Genomic DNA, 17,556 nt, shown 5'->3' with positions numbered 1-17,556 from the left:
TATATATATACACACACACACACATACATATATATGAATTATGTATATGTATAAATTTATATATGAATTATAAATATATAAGTATTTTAACACCATATAAATATATAAACAAATATATACAAATACAAATTATTTATAGCTATCTTGAGATCTGTAAAATATATATATATATTTCTTCAGAGGGAGATCAATTTGGTTCTGGCTAATCTGTTGTGATGAGAACAGAAACTTTATGCCTCTAAAAAATCTTGTTGAAACATTTTATTTCTGAGACAAGGTTTATTTACCAATGCTGGTTGCTAAGCGGTATAACACAAAAATATATAATCTTTTGTGATAAAGTTGAAGACTGTGAAGATTGTTACATTAAAAATAAATTTAGTTCTATGTTAAGGAAAGGAACTAATTATAAAATTTACACCTGTATTCTGCTGTATGCCATACTATTCTTCATATGTAGTGATAAAAATAATTCTATTGGAATGTAATTAGACTTGAAAAGTTTAATATTATCTTTTGTGAAATGTAAGCATATTCTGCAAGCACAGGAAATAAGGTTATGTATGAGTAATAACCATAAAAAACAATGAAAGGGGAGAAGAAATAGATGAAATACACACACTCAGACTTCAGATATGGAACTAATAGATGCAGCTTATCAAACAGATATGTTGACTAGTTATGTAGGATAAATGACAAGCTTGAAAATATCTGTAGAAAGAAACTATAAAATGTGTCAGTGTATTTTTAAAAGGAAAAATAAATTAAAAATCAATCAAATTAAATCAAATTCAAGAAATTAAGAACAAAACAATCAAATTAAAAACACAGTATGTAATTTAGACATCAGAATAGTCATGACAAAAAAGTAGTCAAGTGGAAGACTGATCAGAATAAATTATAAGAATGCGTCCTAGAGAGATAAAAATATTAAATAAAAATATTAAATTAAAGACCCCTGGGACATAGATTCAGCAGGCTTAACATATATTTAATCAGTGTTACAGAAGAAAGGATAGAGTCATAGCCAGTATTTGACAAGATACTTGAAGACGATGAGGAACCACAGATTTAAGAGGCTCAAGAAATCCTAAGCAGGATGAAAGAAACCCACATCTAGACATATCATAGTAAAAATCCAGAAAGCAAAGAATAGAATCTTAAAAGCAATCAGAGGAATAGGAATTAAAATTGTAAGAGACTTATCAACAGAAATACTGGACATCAAAAACAATGGAATAATATTTTTAATGTGCTTTAGGAAAATAATAACTGAACTAGAGTTCTATATCTGGAGAAAATAGTTTTCAAAACTGAAAATGAATCAAAGATATTTTCAGACAAACAAAAAAACTGTGTTATGTAATAACCAGTAGCCTCTCACTAAAATATTAAAGATATACCAAGATCAGAAGGGAAGAAATACAAGATGGGAGTACTCAAGATAAAAAAGAAAAAAGATAAAGACAGGGTAAATACACATTGCTGTATAAAATAGTAATAACTCTAATAGTGTAAAAACAAGATGGAATTAAAAATCCATGAATTCAACACTATATGAGTTAGGGAAAGAGTTATATGTTTAATTAAATTTAGTTTTGCATAAATTAAATATTCATATAATATTTTCTAAGGAAAACTGACTAGAAATACAGGCAGAATATACAGTAGTTCTCCTTATCTGTGCCTTCACTTTCTGTAGTTTCAGTCACCCTCATTCAGCCACACTCCAGAAGCAGATGATCCTTCTTCAGACATAGCATCAGAAGAGCAATGGCGGCATAATGCTCCACCACAATGCCCATGTCATTCACCTCATGTCATCTTATCACACAGGAATTTATCTCACATCATCACAAGAAGGATGAGTACAGTATGATAAGACATTTTAAGAAAGCAACCACATTCATGTAACTTTTCTTGCAGCATATTGTTATAATTGTTCTATTTTATTTTTAGTTATGGTTAATCTCTTACTGTGCCTAATTTATAAGTTAAACTTTATCATAGGTATGTATGTATAGGAAAAAACAGTATATGTGGGGTTTGGTACCATCTGTGGCTTCAGACATACACTGGGTATCTTGAAACATATCCCCCCATGGATAAGGTGGGGACTAACTGTGTAACTATAAACCAGTAGAAGGGGGAAATGGAATGACAAAAAAATGTAATTAAACCTAAAATGACAAGAAGCTTGGGGTGGGTAGAGAGAGAATATGGGAAAATTAAAGCACAAAATAACATGGAAGTTAAAACCCCAAATATATCTTTAATTGCAATAAATGTAAGTAGATTAATGCTCTAATTAAAAGACAAAGATTTTCAGAATGGACAATAATAAAGTTTTTATATGCAAATATTTGGTGTATTGAAATATAGTTAACGTATAAGGCAATAGAAAAGTTGACAATTAAAAGGAAGAAATAATATGGAAATACTGAGTAAAGGAAAGTTGATAGTTGATATAGCTATATTAAATATAAAACAAAATAGACTTGAGGCAAAAAATGTACTAAAGAGAAAGATGGTCATTTCACAATGTTTAACATTTCAACTCACCAGGGGGAGAGTTTAAAATCTGAATGCATCTAATAACATATTTTCAAATATATAAAGTAAAAATTGACAATCAGAAGGAAAATGTTACTAGATGAAAATCTGGATCTATACAAAAGAATGAAGAACACTGGAAATGATAAATATGTGTATAAATATAACATGCTTTTTTCTTATTTGAGTCTCTTTAAAAAGATAACTGTCTATAAAGCAAGAATGTTAGCAATGTAGAAGTAAAATATGTAGAAGTAAAATGTTTGACAACAAGAATATAAAGGCTGTGAGAGAGAAAATGGAAATATACCATATACATTAAGTGATATAATTTGAAGAATGAATAAGATAAGTTAAAGATATGTACCACAAACTCTAAAGCAGCCAGTTAAAAACCAAAACAAACATAAATAGCTAAAAAAGCCAATAAGGAAGATATACTGGAATTATATAAAATACTCAATCAAAAAGAAGGCAGAAAAGTGGAAAAGAAAAGAAAAAAACCCAGAAGGGACAAATAGTCAAATGGTAGATTTAAATCCAATAATTACAAAAAAAATCACATTAAGTGAACCCCAATAAGAAAGCAAAAATGTTCAGATTGGGTAAACCTGTAAGATCCAACTTAAAAAAAAACTTTAAGGACACAAGTGGTTATATTTAAAGAATGGAAAAAAGATATGTTGTGCTAACATTAATCAAAAGAAGGTTGGAGCGGCTATGTTAATATACAAAGTGGATTTCGGAGCAAAAATGACCATTAGAGTAAAAAGGGTCATTTCATAGTGATGAAGGAATTGGTTCATCAGAAGGATATAACATCTGTAATTAATTTGTATACCTAATAACAGAACTTCAAGATATACAAAGCAAAAACATATAGAATTGAAGGTATAAAGACATAAATCTACAATTATAGCTGGAGATTTTAATACCCATTTCTCAGCAATCAATAGAATAAGTCAACAGATAATCAGTAAGCATATAGAAGACTTTAACCATAAACCTAATTGACATTTATAAAACACTTCAGCTAACAACAGAGAATGCATAATGTTTTCAAGTACACAAGAAACATTTACTAAATAGACAATATTCAGAACTACAAAACAATTCTCTATAAATCTAAAGGAATTCAAATTAAAAATATCTTTTCTTAATATAATGGAACTTAATTAGAAATCAGTAACAGAGAGCTATCTGGAGAATAATTAAATACTCAGAAATTAAATATTGTCCTTCCAAATAACCCATAATAAAGAAAAAATCACAAAGAAAATGAGGAAGTATGTTGAACTGAAAAAATGAAAACACAAAATATCAAAATTTGTGGCATACAGCTAAGAGGAAAAGTTATAGCATTAAAGTCATATTAGAAAAAAGTAAAGGCCTCAAATGAATGATCTAAGCTTCCACATTAAGAAACTGTAAACATAAAAACTAATTTAACCCAAAGTAAATGAAAGAAGGAAATAATGATGATCAATGAAATAGAAAACAGAAAATCATTACAGAAAATCAATAAAACCAAAAAACTGATTCCTTGAGAAAACAAATCATTAACCTTTAGCCAGACTGGTTAAATAAAAAAGGGAAAAACCAAATTACTAATATCAGGAATGAGAAAATGTACATCACTAGAAATTCTATAGACAATAAAAGGATAACAACTGAGTATTATGAATACCTTGTGCCTATAACATTGACAAGATAGATGAAGTGGACAATTCTTTGAAAAACAACCAAAATTCACTCAAGAATAAAGAAATAATGCAAATAGCCCTAAACCAATTAAAGAGATTGAAATTATAGTTAAAAACCTACCCACAAAGAAACTCCAGGACAGGAGGGCTGCATTGGTGAAATCTCCCAAACATTTAAGTAGCTGTTGTAACACATGTTTATAGTGCTCATTATGTGCCAGATGCTCTTTTCTAAGCCCTTTACATATATTAACTCATTTAATCCTTATAATAACTTAATCAAGTAAATATCGTTATTATCATTATTATTTACTATTACTTAGATGAGAGAACTGAGGCACAGAAATATTTAAAAACTTGCTCAGTGTCACCAGTTAGTAAATATAGAGCCAGCATTTTATTAAAACATGCATTTTGATGTTTCATTGTCCTTGGTCATTTGTGTATTTTAATTGGTAACTAATATTTTGAAGAGCTGAATTGCAAATGGACAAATACATATTACACATCCAATTCTTGAAAAGAAAATATTTGAGAGTGTATGCAGATATTGGTGCTATACAATCAAAGAAAATTTCCAAAGAAATGGGCCTAAGAAAAGTGTAAAACTTTTCTGTTTTTGTTCTGGAAGGAGGGGGTCCTCAGCTCCTGAAAAATAAGCTAAAATATACTCCTTGTTTCTTGAAAAAAAAAAATCAATCCAGTGTCATTCTTTTTATTGTATTTTACTTTTCCCCTTTCTTCTCCCATTCACTTCTACCCAAACAGGCACCCACAACATACATAACATTGTATTATACTTGTTTGTTAGATGTCCTTGGGTATCTTTGTATCTTTGTGAAATGAAAAATGTTTTATTTTTGCTTGTGATGTGTGTTGTAATTTTCATAAATGATACCATAATGACAGATCTCTGTTTCTTACTCAAAACTATTTTTCACTCACATTTTAAGATCTAACTATGTGACTGTATGGCAATCTAAATCAGCTTTGTTTCCAAACCTGTTCATGCCAGACCACACTGTTACTGAAGCTGTAGAATTACATCAATGTTATGGGCTTTGGGAAGGTTTGAGAAAGCAAGTCACTGATTCCTGAGTTAGGTAAGATAACAGTAAAAGACTAGAAAAAGAATTTATAAAAACCTAGCACTTTTGTTGTTTTGTCAGTGACTCTAGGGTTCCCTCCCAACTCCACTATTTTATTTTCTATTTAAAGAAAGTTAAATAGGAACTCACAGGTGATGTATTATAAATAAAGGTATGCAAGAAAGGAGATGAGCAACTCTAATAAGTGGACTTATCTATGTTAAAAGATTGACTAATCAGAGACTGGGGGCGCTCAAGATGGCAGCATGAGTAGGGTGGTGGAAATCTCCTCCCAAAACCATATATATTTTGAAAATACAGCAAATATAATTATTCCTAAAGGAGAGACCAGAAGATACAGTACAACAGCCAGGCTACATCTACATCTGCGAGAACTCAGCATCCCACGAAAAGGGTAAGATACAAAGCCATGACCCGGTGGGATCTGAGCACACCTCCAACCCCAGCTCACTAGCAGGAGGAAAAGAATCAGAGAGGGAAGGGAGTGGAAGCACAGGACTGCTAAATAACCAGCCATAGTATCTGCACCAGGAGCACAGACACACATTGCATGGTGTACTGGATATTAGAGAAACAGAAAAAGTAAAATTTGAGATGGAGACTGCAAGCAGGTCCCCACAGTCAGCTTCCCTGGGATAAAAGAAAAGAGGGCACTTTAAAAGTCTTAAAGGGTCAAGGGCTTAACAGGTGGACAAAATTGTCCCAGCACTCAGCCCAGTAGGCTGAGAATCTTAAGGAACTTCAGGCGCCCTAACCCCCTGGGTGGCAATGCAGCTCCAAAGCCCCTCATGGCAATAAGCAGCCTGCCATTCACTCCCCGCCACCAGCACTGCAAGCAAACTGGATGACCTGCCACTGCTGCGGACCAGCCGGGGAGCAGCCCCACCCACAGCAACCATGCAGTGTCTTCACCCAGTGGGCAGCTAACTGGGCCAGACCCAGAGGCTGTTGCCAGTATGCAGCTGCCTGGCATAAGCAGAGGAAGCCGGGGCAAAGTCTGGAAGGCATTAACAGGCACTGTTCTTGCAGAGAACACTCGCTACTCCTCTGTGATCCCCCACAGTGTCCTAGGCCATCCCGAGGGCTGCCCTGCCCACAGCAGCTCAGGGGATTAACCCAGAGACTGCTCCCTGTGCAGGTAACCGGCACAGGCAGTGCAGAAGGGCAAGGCAACCAGCAAGCAGGAAGGGACTTTGTTCTCCCAGCTGACACACATGTCACTTGCCGGTGATCACTTCTATCACCATGAAAAGGCAGAAGAACCTGGTCAGTACAAAATCAAACAACGCCAGATAGATGGCCTGGTGAGATAGATATAATCAATCTTTTTGAAAAACAATTCAAAATAATAAAAGTCACAACCATGCTGATAAACCTGCAGAGAAATATGCAAGAGCTAAGGGACGAAGTCTGAAGGGAGATAACAGAAATGAAACAAACAATAGAAGGACTTAAGAGCAGATTGGATGAGGTGCCAGAGACTATTAATGAAATTGAAAACAGAGAACAGGAATACAGAGAAGCTGAGGCAGAGAGAGAAAAAAGGATCTCTAGGAATAGAAGAATATTAAGAGAACTGTGTGACCAATCCAAACAGAACAATATTCGCATAATAGGGATACCAGAAGAAGAGAGAGAAAAATGGATAGAAAATGTCTTTGAAGAAAAAATTGCTGAAAACTTGCCCAAGCTAGGGAAGGAAATAGTCTCTCAGACCATGGAAGCCCACAGATCTGCCAACACAAGGGACCCAAGGACGACAACACTAAGACATATAATAACGAAATGGCAAAGATCAAAGACAAGGACATGGTATTAAAGGCAGCCAGAGAGACAAAAAGATCACCTACAAAGGAAAAACCATCAGGCTATCATCAGACTTCTCAACAGAAACTTTACAGGCCAGAAGAGAACTGCATGATATACTTAATGCAATGAAACAGAAGGGCCTTGAACCAAGAAAACTGTATCCAGGAAGACTATCATTAAAAATTTTTTAAAAATTTTTGCTATTATTAATGTACAATTACATGAACAACATTATGGTTACTACACTCCCCCTATTATCAAGTCCCCACCACATACCCCATTACAGTCACTGTCCATCAGCATAGTAAGATGCTATAGATATCATTTAAATTTGAAGGAGGGATTAAACAATTTCCAGATAAGCAAAAGCTGAGGGAATTTGCCTCCCACAAACAACCTCTACAGGGCATTTTAAAGGGGCCGCTCTAGATGGAAGTACTCCTAAGGTTAAATAGATGTCACCAGAGAAAAGTAAAATCACAGCAAAGAACACAGATCAACCAAAAAGTAACTAAAGGCAAAAAATAAAATCAGCTATCCACAAAAGCACTCAAGGAAAACACAAAAGAGTACAGAATAAAACACCTAACATATAAAGAGTAGAGGAGGAAGAATAAGAAGGGAGAGAAATAAAGAAACATCAGACTGTGTATGTAATAGCATACCAAGTGAGTTAAAATTAGACAGTTAGATAGTCAAGAAGCTACCCTTGAACCTTTGGTAACCACGAATCCAAAGCCTGCAATGGCAATAAGTACATATCTATTGATATTCACCCTAAGTGTAAATGGACTGAAGGCACCAAACAAAAGACACAGAGTAATAGAATAGATAAGAAAGCAAGAAGCATTTATATGCTGCTTACAAGAGACTCACCTCAAACCCAAAGACAAACACAGACTAAAAGTGAAGGGATGGAAAAGAGATTTCATGCAAACAGTAGGGAGAAAAAAGCAGGTGTTGAAGTACTTGTATCAGATAAAATAAAATTCAAAACAAAGAAACTAACAAGAGATAAAGAAGGACATTACATAATGATAAAGGGGTCAGTCCAACAAGAGGATGTAACCATTATAAATATATATGCACCCAACACAGGAGCACCAACATATGTGAAACAAATACTAACAGAACTAAAGGAGGAAATAGAATGCAATGCATTCATTTTAAGAAACTTCAACACAGCACTCTCTCCAAAGGACAGATTAACCAAACAGAAAATAAGTAAGGACACAGATGCACTGAACAACACTCTAGAACAGATGGACCTAACAGATATCTACAGAACTCTACACCCAAAAGTAGCAGGATACACATTCTTCTCAAGTGCACATGGAACATTTTCCAGAATAGGCCACATACTAGGCCACAAAAAGAGCCTCAGTAAATTAAAAAAGATTGAAATTCTAACAACCAACTTCTCAGATCGCAAAGGTATAAAACTAGAAATAAATTGTACAAAGAAAACAGAAAGGCTCACAAACACAAGGAGGCTTAACAACATGTTCCTAAATAATCAATGGATCAATGACCAAATTAAAACAGAAATCAAGCAATATATGGAGACAAATTAAAACAACAGCACAATGCCCCAACTACTGTGGGACACAGAGAAGGCAGTTCTAAGAGGAAAGTATATAGTAATCAAGGCCTATTTAAAGAAGAAACAACAATCCCAAATGAATAGTCTAAAGTCACAATTACTGAAACTGAAAAAAGAAGAACAAATGAGGCCCAAAGTCAGCAGAAGGAGGGACATAATAAAGATCAGAGCAGAAATAAATAAAATTGAGAAGAATAAAACAATAGAAAAAAATCAGTAAAATCAAGCACTGGTTCTTTGAGAAAATTAACACAGTAGATAAACCCCTAGCCAGACTTACTAAGAGAAAAAGGGAATCAACACACATAAACAGAAACAGAAATGAGAAAGGAAAAATCACAACAGACACCACAGAAATACAAATAATTATTAGAGAATACTATGAAAATCCATATGCCAACAAGCTGGATAACCTAGAAGAAATGGAAAACTTTCTAGAAAATGACAACATTCCAAGACTGACCAAAAAGAAACAGAATATATAAACAGACCAATTACCAGCAATGAAATTGGATCAGTAATAAAAAAATGACCCAAGAACAAAACCCCTGGTCCAGATGGATAAACTGCTAAATTTTATCAAACATTTAAAAAAGACACAATACCCATTCTCCTTAAAGTTTTCCAAAAAAATAAAAGAGGAGGGAATACTTCCAAACTCACTCTATGAAGTTAGCAACACTCTAATACCAAAACCAGGCAAAGACACACAAAAAAGAAAATTACAGACCAATATCCCTGATGAACATAGATGCAAAAATACTCAACAAAATATTAGCAAACCAAATTAAAAAATACATCAAGAAGATCATACACCATGTCCAAGTGGGATTCATCTCAGGGATGTAAGGATGGTTTAACATTCAAAAATCCATCAACATCATCTACTACATCAACAAAAAGAAGGGCAAAAACCACATGATCATCTTCATACATGCTGAAAAAGCATTAGACAAAATTCAACATCCATTCATGATAAAAACTCTCAACAAAATGAGTATAGAGGACAAGTACCTCAACATAATAAAGGCTATATATGACAAAACCACAGCCAACATCATACTTAACAGCAAGAAGCTGAAAGCTTTTCACCTAAGATTGGGAACAAGGCAGGGGTGCCCACTCTCCCCACTTTTATTAAACATAGTGCTGGAGGTCCTACCCATGGCATTCAGACAAAACAAAGAAATAAAAGGCACCCACATTGGTAAGGAAGAAGTCGAACTGTCACTATTTGCAGATGACATGATATTGTACATAAAAAACCCTAAAGAACCCACTCCAAAACTAATATCTGAATTCAGCAAATTTGCAGGATACAAAATTAATAAACAGAAATATGCTACATTCCTATACACTAATGAAGATCTAGCAGAAAGAGAAATCAGGAAAACAATTCTAATCATAATTGCATCAAAAAGAATAAAATATCTAGGAATAAACCTAATGAAGGAAGTGAAAGATGTATACCCTGAAAACTACAAGACATTCCTAAGAGAAATTAAAGACTACACTAATAAATGGAAACTCATCCCATGCTCTTGGCTAGGAAGAATTAATATTGTCAAAATGGCCATCCTGCCTAAAGCAATCTACAGATTCAAGGCAATCCCTATCAAAATACCAACAGCATTCTTCAATGAACTGGAACAAATAGTTCTAAAATTCATATGGAACCACCAAAGACCCCGAATAGCCAAAGCAATCCTGAAAAGGAAGAATAAAGTGGGGGGAATTACACTCCCTCACTTCAAGCTCTACTACAAAGCCATAATAATCAAGATAATTTGCTACTGGCACAAGAACAGACCCACAGACCAGAGGAACAGACTAGAGAGTCCAGATATTAACCCAAGTATATATGGTCAATTAATATATAATAAAGTAGCCATGGACATATAATGTGGAAATGACAGCCTCTTCAACAGCTGGTGTTGGCAAAACTGGACAGCTACATGTAAGAGAATGAAACTGGATTACTGTCTAACACCATACATAAAAGTAAACTCAAAATGGATCAGAGACATGAATGTAAGTTATTAAACCATAAAACTCTTAGAAAAAAACATAGGCAAAAATCTCTTGGACACAAACATGAGCAACTTCTTCATGAACATACCTCCCTGGGCAAGGGAAACAAAAGCAAAAATGAACAAATGTGACTATATCAAGCTGAAAAGCTTCTGTACAGCAAAGGACACCATGAATAGAACAAAAAGGCATCCTACAGTATGGGAGAATATATTCATAAATGATATATCCAATAAAGGGTTGACATCCAAGATATATAAGGAGCTCAAGCACCCCATCTAACAAAAAGCAAATAATCCAATTAAAAAATGGGCAGACACTTCTCCAAAGAAGAAATTCAGATGGCCAACAGGCACATGAAAAGAGCTCCACATCACTAATCATCAGAGAAATGCAAATTAAAACTACAATGAGATATCATCTCACACCAGTTAGGATGGCCACCATCCAAAATACAAACAACAACAAATGTTGGCAAGGTTATGGAGAAAGGGGAGCCCTCCTACACTGCTGGTGGGAATGTACATTAGTTCAACCATTGTGGAAAGCAGTATGGAGGTTCCTCAAAAAACTCAAAATAGAAATACCATTTGACCCAGGAATTCCACTCCTAGAATTTACTCAAAGAAAACAAGATCACAGATTCAAAAACATATATGCACCCCTATTTATCACAGCACTATTTACAATAGCCAAGAAATGGAAACAACCTAACTGTTCATCAGTAGATGTATGGATAAAGAAGACTTGGTACATATAAACAATGGAATATACTCAGCCATAAGAAGAAAACAAATCCTACCATTTGCAACAACATGGATGGAGGTAGAGGGTATTATGCTCAGTGATATAAGCCAGGTGGAGAAAGACAAGTATAAAATGATTTCACTCTTCTGTGGAGTATAAGAACAATGAAAAAAAAAACTGAAGGAACAAAACAGCAACAGACTCACAGAACCCAAGAATGGACTAACAGTTACCAAAGGAAAAGGGACTTGGGAGGATGGTGGGAATGGAGGGAGTAGAGGGAAAAAGGGGTATTATGATTAACACCCATGGTGTGTGGGGGGGCACAGAGAGGGCAGTGCAACACAGAGAAGACAAGTAGTGATTCTATAGCATCTTACTATGCTGATGGACAGTGACTGTAATGGGGTATATGGTGGGGACTTGATAATGGGGGGAGTCTAGTAACCATAATGTTGCTCATGTGATTGTACATTAATGATACCAGTGGAAAAAAAAGAAAAAAAAGATTGACTAATCAATGTACATTTGAGTTAAAGCAAAATGTTTCCCAAGTTATCAGTTCATTTTTCATGATTCTCTGTGTAAAGACTTAACTGAACACTCCCATTCCATCCTATCAGTTAAGAGTCCTGCTACTGTATATACTTAAGGAGGCTGAATCCACAAAGTAGAAGTGGGAATAAAATACACAATATTTGGAAAGAAATTGCAGTAACGTGCCAAATGATTAGGCTATAGTATTAATTGGAACACTAGTGTACAAAACACTATCTACATTTATACCTCCTGTGGTCTCAGCTGCACTAATTCCTTCCATTTCTGTGTGCATGTCCCTTTATGGTGTAAGTTGGCTGTTTTTTCATTAAGAGTTGGAGTCTATTCCCCATCCTGTTGCACTGGGCTGACCTTGTAGATTGCTTTGATGATAGAGTGTGGTCATCCCAGGCCTCAAGAGGACATGTGGCTTCTGCTCTCCCCATCTTGGAACACTGCCCTGAGACTGCCACATGAGGAAGCCAGGTCTGTTCTAGGAGACAGAGGCCACATGGAGCAGAGACAGCACTCCAGCTGAGGCCCCTTATGCTAACAAGCCAGGGCTTGCATCAGCCACTCCTGAAGGAGGCCATCTTAGATCATTCTGCCCCAGGCAAGCCACCACGTGGCCACAGCCTCACGAATAAGCCCAGGAGAAACCAGCACAACTGCCTAGCTAGTCACAGCCCACACTGAAGATCTATAGATTGGTTGTTATTTGAAGCCATTAGGTTTTGGGCTGGTGGTATACTACAACAGTTTACAGCATCTGACAGAAAAGCCATGCATTTAAAAAAAACAAGGAAGCAAACAACACAGTCGACAAAGCATTCTGCAGGAATGTGCTTTTAGGTGGCAAAGAGGCCTTGGATTGGGAAGTGAAAATTGTGGCTCAGGAATTAATGGCTTATTCTATTTATTATTTATTAAAAACCTGTACATTTCTCAACATTTTCCAGGCTAAACCTACCTAGAAGGGAAATCCATTTTTCAAAGGTAGTATTAAATTTTTACATTATTAAAATAAAATGAAGAAATTAAAAAATATGAACTTACCATGGTTTTAGTGCAGTATCCTAAGGCACTTTCATAGTGGACCTGATCTTTTATTTCTAATACTTTTGGGCCATATGACTCCACAATTATATGCACACCAGTATTTTCTGGATAGACTACTTGAGCCCAAATTGACAGGTTCTGTCCCTTGTCCAAAAAGTAAAAAACATGTAAAATATTATTATGAAATACCATGTAGGGGCATCTTTCTTTTGTTTTGAAAGCCATACTTTGTGCTTCCAGTTTTAAGGGGTAGTCCTGTGGATGAATTGTGCCATCTTCAAAAACATATATGAGATATATTTGACCAAAGGTATTCAAGGAAATTAGCGATTTTGTTGAGCTATTTGTCCATAAGTGTAGCTTTACTGCATCTCTAATATTAATCTTGAAATAAAACATAATATTATTTTCCATTTTTACCAGGATATTTCCAAAATAATCTGGAAAAAAGAGAGAAAAGTTTGTGTTATCCCAAACAACCATACATCCATGTTGTTTTACATAAGTGCACTTTCAGTCAAAATAATTTCTTTTATAATTACTGAGTATTTATATATTTTGAGAAAATTAGGATGTGCAGGCACAAAACCACAACTTTTCATGATGCTGGAGAACTCTCCCACTTCATAGGAGAGCAGTTTTTTACTCTGTACCTTTCTCCTTGCATTCACTATATCACTTTTGTATATCACATCATTCACATAGAAAAAAAGCTGGAATTAGTATATTAAACAATAATGAGGAGGAGCATGACAGGAATGGTTTTAGTAGGAAGCATTGTGGCCTCCCAAAAATGTATATGATGAAGCCTTAACTCCCATTGTGACTGTATTTGGAGAAAGAGTCTTTAAAGATGTACTTAAGTTTAAATGAGGTCATAAGGGTGGGACCTTATTCCAATATGACTGGTGTCCACCAGAGATCTCACTTTCTCTGCACACAGAGGAAAGGCCATGTGAGGAAACAATGAGAAGGTGGCTGCTGTCTCCAAGCCAGGAAAAGAGTCCTCACCAAAAACCAACACCGATGACACCTTGATCTTGGACTTCCAGCCTCCAGAACTGTGAGGAAACAAATTTCTTTTGTTTAAGCCACTTAGTCTATGGTATTTTGCTAAGGCAGCCATAACAGACTAAGACAACTGGGAAGAAGAAATGGGAGTGAGTGGATGGGGGAGCACCTCTTCAGTTTCACTCTGTAAATAATCAACTTTCTCCCCTTAATATTTTGCCTAAATCATAGAGGTTCATAGACAATAAATTTATCCACTTTGGCTCTGTTGCTGTATCTGTAAAACAAACAGTTGGACTAGTTGATTTCATAGCTTTTTTTCCAAATATGACATTATATGTGTACAGTTTCTAGGAGAATGATTTTTAATTTTCAAAATGCAACACTTAAAGAGACTGGATGCAAGAAGAAAGGTGAATTCATAATTAGGGGGGTCTTGAATGTACTGCACACCTGCATCATACATTTGGAATCTAAAAAATACATTTTCACAAATTACCATAAATTACATTTTAATCATACTCCTAAATCAGAAATGCTGGATATTTTAAGGATCAGAAAACTTTAATAAGATATCAGAGTCAAGATATATTTCCTTATAAAGTTAAGCTCCCATATAGTTAAAATGTTGTTGGTAGGAATTTGGATTTAAGATGACAGCGTGAGCGGTGAGACGGAGAATTCCTCCCAAAACCACAGATAGTATGCAAATGTAGTTAATACAACTAACCCTAAAACAACAACAAGAAAGAAGGCTGAACCAGACTGCACACAGACCTCATGAACAGAGCAGACTTCATGAAACAGGGTAACATACGAAAGCCTTAATCAGGCAGGACCCAAGCCCTTCCCCCACCCCAGCTCACCAGAGGAAAGAAGAGAAATGGAGTGGGGGAGGGGGTGGAAGCCTGTGACTGCCAAACACCCAACCCTGGAGGTCTGCTTTGGGAGCAGAAACCTACACTGTGTGGTGCTCTGGAACGTTGGGGAGCTCAGACAGGTGGAGTGCTTGAGAGACAGATTCTGGCCATTTGTGGAGGCAGGGATCCACACCTGGCCACTCTGGAAGAAGGGAAAGGCAGGCAGTCTGTGAGGCTTCCTAGCAGCGAGAGGGCTGCTGAAGGAGCAGGGTTTGCACAGAGCTTGCTATGTAGGGGAGGGGAGAGCTGAACAAGGTTGTCTGTTTGCACTCTTCCCAGCTGGTTGGGAACTTTGAGGAGCTTCAGGTGCCCCATCCCCCTGGCTGCCTACTCAGCTTCAAGGCCCCCACTGTGACATGCAGACTGCTGCACCTTCCTCCTAGTCTGCCAACACCAGTTCACAAACCTGCAGTCACTGTGCTGGCATCAGGCCAGCCAGAGAGAGACCCCGCCTACAATAGCTAGAGATGGAAAGCACAGAAGCTTACACCTGTGTGCTTGGTCCACTGGCTCTGACACTGGAGACAGGCACTGCAGAACAGGAATCAGGAAACAGATCTTTCCTTATCTGAGATACCAGCTCTGCTACCCAACAACCCCCAACCTCACTCTAGGGGCTGAGCAGCTCCAGAGACTGGAGCATCTGGGCACTAGTGGGCACCACACAGAAATATGAAATGTTAAAAGAACATGGTTGAGACGAAAATCTCACAAACCTGAGAAAAAGGGTCAAATGAACCTGAACTCACCAATCTGCCTGAAACAGAGTTCAAAATAAAAATCACAAACATGCTATGGAGGTACAGAAAGATATTCAAAAACTCAGGAAAGAATTTAAGTTGGAGATTCAATCATTAAGAAATTCCATATCTGAAATGAAACATACAATGGAGGGATTTAAAAGCATATTAGATGTAGTAGAAGAGACACTAAATGGAATAGAAATTAGGGAGGAGGAATACAAAGAAGCTGAGGCACAAAGAGAATAAAGAATCTCTAAGAATGAAAGAATATTGAGAGAATTGTGTGATGAATCCAAATGGAACAATATTCATATTATAGGGGTACCAGAAGAAGAGACAGAGAGAGAGAAAGGGATAGAAAGGGTAATTGAGGAGGTAATTGCTGAAAATTTCCCCAGTCTGCAGAAGGAGATAGTCTCTCAAGTCATGGAGGTGCACAGATCTCCCAACACAAGGGATCCAAGGAAGACAACATCAAGACATATAATAATTAAAATGGCAAAGTTCAAGGATAAAGACAGACTATTTAAAGCAGTCAGAGAGAGAAAAAAGATCACATATAAAGGAAAACCCATCAGGGTATCATCAGACTTCTCAACAGAAACCTTACAGGCAAGAAGGGAGTGGCAAGATATATTTAAAGCAATGAAGCAGAAGAGCCTTGAACCAAGAATACTCTACCCTGCAAGGTTATCATTTAAATGTGAAGGAGGGATTAAACAATTTTCAGATAAGAAAAAGTTGAGAGAATTTACCTCCCACAAACCACCTCTACAGTGCATTCTGGAGGGACTCCTATAGATGGAAGTGTTCCTAAGGCTAAATAGATGTCACCCAAGGGATAGACAAAGAGTACAGAATATGATTCATAACATACAAATAATGGAGGAGGAAAAAAAAGGAGGAAAAAAAAAGAAATCTTAGGGTGTGTTTGTAATAGCAAGTTAAATTAGACTGTTAGATAGTAAGTGAATTGCCCATGAACCTTAGGTAACCATGAATCTAAAGCCTGCAATGGCAATAACTACATACCAATCGATAATCAACTTAAATGTAAATGGTCTGAATGCACCAATCAAAAGACATAAAGTCACTGAATTGATTAAAAAACAAGACCTGTCTATATGCTGCCTATAAAGAGACTCACTTCAAACCCAAAGACATACATAGACTGAAAGTAAAGGGATGGAAAAAGATATTTCATGCCACTAACAGGGAGAAAAAAGCAGGAGTTGCAGTACTTGTATCAGACAAAATAGACTTCAAAACAAAGAAAGTAACAAGAGACAAAGAAGGACATTATGTAATGATAAAGGGGTCAGTCCAACAAGAGGATATAACTGTTATAAATAACTATGCACCCAACACAGGATCACCTACATATGTGAAACAAATACTAACAGAATTAAAGGAGAAAATAGAATGCAATGCATTCGTTTTAGGAGACTTCAACACACCACTCACTCCAAAGGACAGATCAACTGACAGAAAATAAGTAAAGAGACAGAAGCACTGAACAATATATTAGCACAGATGGAACTAACAGACAGCTACAAAACACTCCATCCAAAAGCAACAGAATACACATTCTTCTCAAGTGCACATGGAACATTTTCAAGAATAGATCATATACTAGGCCACAAAAAGAACCTCAGTAAATACAAAAAGACTGAAATTGTACCAACCAGTTCTCAGATCACAAAGGTATGAAATTAGAAATAAATCACACAA

General features: G+C 36.1%; 1 protein-coding gene across 1 annotated transcript in view; it reads right to left on the bottom strand.

The window, feature by feature from the left end:
* CATSPERE (catsper channel auxiliary subunit epsilon) overlaps positions 1-17,556 on the bottom strand; it is a 151,229-nt gene that overhangs the window by 41,179 nt on the left and 92,494 nt on the right. Inside the window, exon 11 of the mRNA XM_073215735.1 lies at positions 13,149-13,591. Coding sequence (XP_073071836.1) covers positions 13,149-13,591 — 443 coding nt within the window. The remainder of the gene's footprint in view (positions 1-13,148; positions 13,592-17,556) is intronic.

The sequence above is a fragment of the Manis javanica genome, chromosome 11, assembly GCF_040802235.1.
Source record: "Manis javanica isolate MJ-LG chromosome 11, MJ_LKY, whole genome shotgun sequence".
Lineage (NCBI taxonomy): Eukaryota > Metazoa > Chordata > Mammalia > Pholidota > Manidae > Manis > Manis javanica.
Note: the sequence above shows the minus strand (reverse complement) of the source record. Positions and strands in the feature narration are given on the sequence as shown.